General features: G+C 44.8%; 1 protein-coding gene across 1 annotated transcript in view; it reads left to right on the top strand.

Annotated features, from left to right (window-relative positions):
- Positions 1-501: 501 nt before the first annotated feature.
- The window catches only part of limd2 (LIM domain containing 2), a 26017-nt gene continuing 18182 nt past the window's right edge, over positions 502-8336 (top strand). The window contains exon 1 of the mRNA XM_063223286.1: positions 502-693. Within this exon, the coding sequence (XP_063079356.1) occupies positions 691-693 (3 nt within the window). The 5' untranslated portion in view covers positions 502-690. The remainder of the gene's footprint in view (positions 694-8336) is intronic.

Here is an 8336-nt window from a genome sequence, read left to right as displayed (position 1 = left end):
ATATTAGCTTTCATATAGGGACAACATAAATGATGTAGGATTGAGCTAGAGTACATGCTGAATCAAACTGAGCTTTTTGTTCACCAGCATTGGCTGTCTTCTTGCATGCAATAAGAATTTCCCACATTTTTTTCTATGACCGCCTATATAAACAATGCTATTTTTATATATATGTTTTTGTTGTTGGTTAATTACAGTGATATATGGTGTTAAAGTGTTATATTGTGTTGTTATATAGCATAAAACACCATAAAAATGAATAAAACAGCTTAATTTGAACTTGAAATACAGTATAGGCCTATATAACTTTTCACTCCTTTGATGCGCAGTGTCCACATATGTGGACAGTAGAATCATTTCCACATAAAAAGNTTTTTGAAAAATTCCAAAAGATTCTTCATATTAGCTCCATTATGAGTGAGAAAATCAATATATAAAAAATCTTGCACATTTTTTTCATGGTGTCTGCATGAAAGGGCTAGAAAAGCGCGAGGAGGGGAATAACGACAGGAGGCAGGCAGACAGCAAGCCGAAGCCGGGTCTGAGGTTGGCTACCCAGTGAATGCAGAAAACACACCATACACTCGCTTGAGGCTGAGGGACGAATGAGATTATCATCGACCGCTGCCCACTGAACGCACAGGGAGACCACACCGTCTTTCTCTTGACCACGCTCACAAGAATACCCAGATGGTAAGTGTCTATTTCCCATTTCTCGTCAAGTCGTGGCGATGTAACGGCGGATAAGCGAACCCTATGAACTCAAATCACCCCTCGCCTGTTCTTTTATAATGAGGTATTCATTCGCTAACGTTAGCGGTGTAGCTAGCCCCCCAATCTAAGGAGGGGGTAACCAGCTCATTGTGTAATAGGCGATAGGATGTTCTTATCCATCAAAACGTGTTGAATTCGATCGTTTGGGTCCTTTTAGGTCCAAGTGTGGTACACTAGGCATTGTTAGCTTGATCAGGATTTTGGTCTTACGTATGATTGATGAAGGGTTGCAGGGTGCCCATTTCAAACACTGCCCGTCATGACGTTTAAAAATCCACTTGAAAACAATGGTTAGCCTGGTTTGCATTTAGCATAAAACTGGGGAAATAGACTTTGTTGGTGTTTGCCGTTGTATGACTAGGTTCCGCCTGCATGATAATACAAGAATGCACACGTTGTTATTGCATAAAATATGTGCATTTAACTTACTGTATCACTTTAATGCTGCATCATTCGTCCAACATATGGACATACAATTTGCGTCTGACAGTACCGTGCGGTTCTTCTTACATCTAGAATGCGAATACGTTTCGTTTGTAATTGTATTATGCAAAGTCGGTAGGTGGTTGAGTTTTTGTTATGTCGAGTCGATGGTCTCGATTCATCGTCGGAATTCAAACACTTGATTAAGAATAGCTTCAGGTTATTGCATATACCCATATGGCTGACTATTGATTTGGCTTGGCCTCCTATTTCTGGGGTGAGATGTACAGGAGACGCACATGGATACCCTCTTGTTCCTGTGTGAGAGTGTTGCAATGATTAGTCTCTGTGTAACGTTATCTCAGTAAGCCTGATTTTAAGTTGGCACAGCACTTTGCCCGGTGGAATTTGTTGTAGAAATTCACAGGCAACAAAACAACACCGCACTGTAAGGCAAGCAGCAGGCCCTGCGTAAAACCGAAATTAAATGGTAGGTAGTTCTATAGAATGTACTATGCCGCGACGACACGACAGTAAACCTGCGCGTGTCAAGCTAGACCAGTTCTGTGTCTGCGTTCCTGATGGCATTCCACAAACCACTGCCTTTGCGTGAAGACATATGGTCATTTCCCCCTCAGTGCCAGTGCTGGTGGAGTAGCAGGCTTCCCTCAGCTTGATGTCTACATCACGTTCCTGCCCAACGTTGCATAGTCTAACCACCACAGCACAAACAAACACAAAGTAGTAGCGGGATTGACTAACCGCTCTGTGTCAATTCCTGCCTCATAGCGTTGTAATTCTAGACCGTCTCTTCTCCTCCCTCCCATAACCGGTTGTTTCATTTGCTGGAACACTCTCCACACGCCCGCATCTCCAGGGTATCCGCCTTGCCCGGCTGTCAAGCAGGCTGCGAGCCAAATTACACCTGATTTTAGTAATGTTGACAAAAGCCGAGGCCCTCTCCTCCCTCTACATAGATGCTGTTGATCTGCCTTGAGTGCTCATCCGTATTATTAGCACAATAGAAGGCTTTTGTTGAGCGTGATTGTACGGCCATCTGGTAAATGCTGTCTGAACAAACAGTGGCACAATTACTAGCTAAATACACTCAGGCACATTTACTTGCAGCAGTTAGCCAGCAATAGACTGATGTCTAGAGTCTAGAGAGAGCAGCAGAGGAACAACAGCTTTGTGCACACAAGCCAGTCAGCCAGCCCTGTATCTCCTTTGTTAATGTTTGCCCATGAAAGGTATTATATTGTGTGGCTTTGGTTTATGTTTGTTCATGTTATTGTGGGCTAATAATCATCGCAGCCGTTATCCCAGAAGTGACCCAGGAGGACATGTACATACAAGTTAGATGTTGAAAGCATCTGTTTCTCTTTGTACATGACCACATGAACACCTTATATGGAATACTGTAGCACTTATGAGGCCTTTTGCGTTGGCTTAAGGGGGGAGAAATCAACTTCGACATGGCCTGCCAAAACAACCTTTTGTATCACTGTTACACAGGTCTGGACTGGTAATCTGGCACACAGGGCTTATTCCCGGTGGGCTGGAAGTCCCCAGGGGCCGATACTGTTTTTGTGGTGGTTGTTTTCCTGGGGATTGTCCCACAATTTAGAGGGTGAGGTCCATTGTTCCATCGTCATTTCAGATAGTGAATTCAGCCAGTCAAGGTATAGCATGACAATGGCCAGTAGGGCTGTAACGATACACTCAACTCACGATTCGGTTGGTATCACGATTTTTGACCTACGGTTCGATACACCCCACGATTTGCCAATGCTATAAAATAAAATTGTTAATAAAACTATGACCGATTGTAGGTAGAATAGGTTACCAGAGGGTACAAATGATAAACAGTTTAAATACAATAATGATGATGATGATTTGAAGCTTGGAAGCACCATTACATCATATCATGTGGTAGTTTTCTGGACTGATGGGCGTCAAAACTTGGAAAGGGTGTATCCCGATACTGCCTCCTTGTATCACCATACAGTATCGTGAGTCTGTGTATCACGATATCTCGGTTCGATACAATATCGTTACTGCCCTAATGGCCAGTGTATGTGTTGGGGGCCTGTCTAAGCCAAAGATGCCCGGGCCATTTTTCGGTCCCAGTCCATCCCTGCCGTTACAGCACATGAGGAGGTCTTAATATGCAGAATGATGTGCTATGTAATCAATTGAGCACATTTGTATGTGTATGTGCGTTTGTGTGTGTGCCTCTTCTCAGTGGATGCTTGTGTGAGAGTTGAAGTGGGCTAGGAGGACAGAAGAGGGACACTGGTGGAAACAAAGCCCTTCACGTTTGTCTGTAATCCAATAACGGTAGTTTTTTTCTCTCCCAAGAAGGACGCGTTATTGAATTCTGTGTGTGTCAGTCGGACGATTTTAGTGGTAACCCATTTTAGGTCGGTCCGGTCAGTCCTCCTTATCCCCCTGACGCACATGTTCCTAAAAATCTCATCTGTGAGACAGACAGACAGACGGGATGGAGGGAGAGTAGTGAAGGCCAGCCAGACAGACAGACGAGTGAAGTGAAGGGTATCTCTGCTGATGAGGTCTGCCCTCCTCTAATGACTGCTTCAGACTCATGTCATCATGTCTTTATTACTCAGACAGGATGAGGCCGCACTGTGGCCCCCTCTCCCCTCTCTATCTGTGTCTCTGTCTCTGTCTCTCTCTCTCTGTCCCTCTCTGTCTCTATCTGTGTCTCTGTCTCTGTCTCTCTCTCTCTGTCCCTCTCTGTATTTCTGTCTTCTCTTCCTCTCTCTGTATCTCTCTTCTCGTCATCCCTCTGCATCCCTCTCTCTCTCTCTCTCTCTCTCTCTCTCTCTCTGTTTTTGTCTCTCTGCTCTCTTTGAATAGTGTCTGTACCATTTATAGGAAAGCATGCAGCAGTGCCAGTCAAACCATCTGTAAAGAACTTTTACAGGTTTCATGACTAACACATCCTGCTGCTGCTCATTTGCTGTAGTGGTTTTTTTCTCTTTCTTCTTCTTCTTCTTTCTCTCTCTCTCTCTCTCTCTCTCTCTCTCTCTCTCTCTCTCTCTCTCTCTCTCTCTCTCTCTCTCTCTCTCTCTCTCTCTCTCTCTCTCTGACCAAAGCTATAGTCTCCCCAACTCTCTATGTGCTTCTCTCTGCCATTGTTGTTCTGGAGATGGAGAACTCGCAGAGCTGAACTTTAGCTGCTGAGTCAGTGTGGTCAAGTGTGGTCAAGCGTATGCTGAAGTCCTTCTCCATCCGGCAAATGAATTGTTCCATTAAGCTCTCTATACTGCAGGTCTCTCGTCTCATGTAAAAGGTTACTAATGCATTATATATGGATGATACACACCCTAGTGATGTATGACATTAACCCAGAAAGGCATGGCCCCTGTTATAAATTAGCTGCTTCCAGAATGGCAATGGCCAATTTGTAATGTAAAGGCCCCATGTACTGTCATAGTGGTTTAGTGCTGTTGTAGTAAAGATTTTCAGTGACTATTACAACGTTCCATTGGTGGAACAGCACACATTAAGGGGCTACGGTTGAGATGGGTGAGGTGGGGTGGGGGGGTTGAGAAGGAAAGTTACAGGGAACATTTTGTGCTTATTTTTCTGTGGTAGCCATGTTTGAGTGAAGGCGAACATGATTGGGCTTGCCTCGTTATGTGAACGATGAGGAAAAAACACTACGAAACACTTTGCATCTTCAGCTATCTTCAGTCAGTTGTGCAACCCTCCACTTCCTTTGCGAGAGCGCAAGATCAACCGCGACCCAGCGGAGCCAGGCCAAGCCAAGAAGAAGCCTCCAATAAGGGGTTACACACCGCTCTCCTCTTCGCATTCCTACCCCGAGACCTGGCATGTTCGCGGACACCTGTCGGGTCCTCAGCCAGCCCCCTTTTTTCGGAATGGAATGTTTGCCCGTCGGCAGTGTGTGCCGTTCACACATGTCTCACACGTACACATGAACACACATCTCCACCATCTCTGCTCCATGCCATCGTTTTTTTCCCCTTCTTTCTTTCAACCTTTATCGCTTATCTAAGGCATTGCTTCATACTGTATCTTGGCCTCGCATCTCTTCAAGTTGAGACTTGGGCTGTGTTTTTGCAACACCATCTGTGTATATCATGTTTATTACTGACGCAGGTGACCTGAAGTGCTTCAGCTGGCTATCTTGGAGATGTTTGCTAGGAAGTTCTTTCCCTGAGCAAGCAAGTAAGGGAGGCCCCTAACACAACTCTGCTCTGATTTTTTTTTTTTTGCTGAATCCTGGTTGAAAACACCATGACCTCTTTTTTGCAGTTCTACTAGGCTGTTGTTATGTAGCTGCAGCCATAGACAAAGATGCTCGTCAGATAGGAGATGTGTGCGTTGTCGTGTATTGTGTAGGCGGTCTCGAAAGCGAGTGCAAACGGTCTCGTCAAGTATTGTTTGCCATCATCATCATCAATAGCCGGAAGTCCCCATATTTGGACAAGAAGGTTTTCGTGGGTATCCGTAAGATCTGGATGGATTGTTTGCTGTGGAGTAAGTTACTACTACTGGAGAACTGTCAAATGTCCTTCGTACACAGTGGGAAATCCAGTGTTAAATCAACCCTTACAGAGCACTCTGGGACTATGCACTCTAGAAGATGTTAAATTGATTCTCTAAGTGGTGAAGAATTAACACTGGAAAATTGATTCCAGATGAATATTTTGACCTGTAGTGAGATACATACATGAGACAAAAGAAGAAGTGAATGAATGTGTGTGCTCAAGAAAGAGAAAGAGAGAAACAGCATGAGAGAGAGAGAGAGAGAAGTGGCCAGACAGCCAGACATGGTTTGAGGGTCACAGGGCCTTGTTTTTGCCTCTGTGGCTACTGGTCCGTCCCGTGCGAGCGCGGAAACTTCCCAACTCTGACCCCTGTCTTGCAGCAGAGTTGTGCGTATGCAAGCATCTTGCACAGCTCGTTCACGTGTAACGCCGCTGATTGCACACACGCCGCACTTCCGCCAACAGGAAGTAGCTGTCGCAGGCAGCTTTGTGTTTCGTGTGTGTGTCTCTGTGTGTGTCTGTGTGTGTGTGTGTGTGTGTGTGTGTGTGTGTGTGTGTGTGTGTGTGTGTGTGTGTGTGTGTGTGTGTGTGTGTGTGTGTGTGTGTGTGTGTGTGTGTGTGTGTGTGTACGGAACAAGAGAGTGTCAGCTGACAGCAGTCTATAGTCTATAGTCTATGGAGTTCACCATTTTCACACATCTTCTTTGTTTTAGGCGGTAGCTTCTTTATGCACCCACCACTCCACCAGTGGAACATTTGACCTCATTGAAAAGACTTTATTAACATAGTACTAAGCTTACACGACAAGAGTCTTAAGCTAATACATTCCTTCTTGGTGACGATCATTGCCGTTCTGGTAACAACAGTTTTATAACGTGGGCATTGCTCTTCTCAGCCACGTTCGGCTCACATGCCTGCACCTTCATTGTTAGATTACATTATGTGGCAATACACTCACCAGGCGCCTGTATCCAAAGCGGCACACAAAAGGAGGATATTAAGCAGACCAGACATGTGTAATGGAACACTGAGTAAACAGAGGCATCACAAAGGCAGCACTGCCAGTGTACACTGAATATTTGGTGAGGCGAGATTTTGTCCTCTGTCATCATTAGCCTGCTGAATACGACCATCATTGGGCCTCAAATCATACTTTTATGCTAGTAAGCTTCAAAAATGATAATATAATAAAACTTTATTACAGGCTCAGGGCCCACATTGGACACATTACAATACACACATCAACAATACAATAAAAATACACATACAATAAAAGGAAGCTAGTGAAGGCATTCATGCCAGTGTTCCCAGATAGTAGACATATATCTTACAGAGCTACGACTTGGATCAACCAATTGAGCAATAAGCTAATTTTTTGCACAATCAAGCCTGCTCATGAACTTAAAGGTAAGATTTCTTAACAGTGCCATAAAAGTAGCTAGACCAAATTTGCAGAATAACCCACTTGCTCTAGTACTCCTTGGTTTCTTTAGGAGGATCCTAAGACAATCATTGTAAGCAATCTTCAGTTTCAGTAGACTCTCCTTCTTGTATCTGATCCAGAGAGGAGCTGTATAATACTTCTATGCTAGTATGCTTTTGGGATGAGACATTAGGGGTTGAGGCATTCACTGTGTTTCAAATCGCACTTGTCTACTTGAGTAGTTGGAGTGCACTTTAAAAATGCACATTACAAAATGTGAAGTGTATGATGTAATGGAAACATGGCGTTGAAAATGGCCTAAGAGTTCAGTGTGAATCTTTAGAACACTCTGTACTTCTAACCCCTCACAGACACACACGCAGTCTTTTCGTGGTCTGTTTGTGGTCTTTGGGTTGGTCAGGTGACCTGTGTTGAGTGCTCAGGTCTATCACCTCTCAGTCACACACTTTCTCATTCGCTCCCATTGTCTCTGTCTGTGTGTGCATCTTTCGCTCTCTCTCTCTCTCTCTCTCTCTCTCTCTCTCTCTCTGTCTCCTTTCCCTCACTTTTTTTCTCTGATATACTCTCTCTTTCTCTGTCTCCCTTCCCTCACTTTTTTTCGCTGATATTCTCTCTCTCTCTCTCTCTCTCTCTCTCTCTCTCTCTCTCTCTCTCTCTCTCACTCACTCACTCACTCACTCACTCACTCACTCACTCACTCACTCACACACTCTCTCTCTCTCTCACACACACACACACACACACACACACACACACACACACACACACACACACACACACACACACACTGTCAGTATCACATACCGGTCAACTTCACCCATGCAATCCGGGTCACAAAGTGCCTTGACCTGCCTCGTCCAGACACGTCTGTTTTTTAACCTCAGGCGTCTTCAGTTTAGTACACACTACACCACTACACTACACAGCTTGTAGCGTGTGGCCCTCGTGACAACCCTGCACAGTGTCTCTCTAGTACTCTCCAGTGGCAGAGTCATAAATATAGACTTCAAAGTCATGGAAGGTGTCCAGAAACCAGGTGAGCTGTCCTTCGTAGGCTGTAACACGGACCAGACGGCAGGCCAACTCCCCAGGCAGGTTAGGATGGTGGCGTTTGTGGGGAGGACTAATCATTAGGGTGCACTGCAGGTGGGCAA

The sequence above is a fragment of the Engraulis encrasicolus genome, chromosome 2 (assembly GCF_034702125.1).
Source record: "Engraulis encrasicolus isolate BLACKSEA-1 chromosome 2, IST_EnEncr_1.0, whole genome shotgun sequence".
Lineage (NCBI taxonomy): Eukaryota > Metazoa > Chordata > Actinopteri > Clupeiformes > Engraulidae > Engraulis > Engraulis encrasicolus.
The sequence above is the reverse complement of the archived record's forward strand: the minus strand, read 5'-3'. Positions and strand labels throughout refer to the sequence as shown.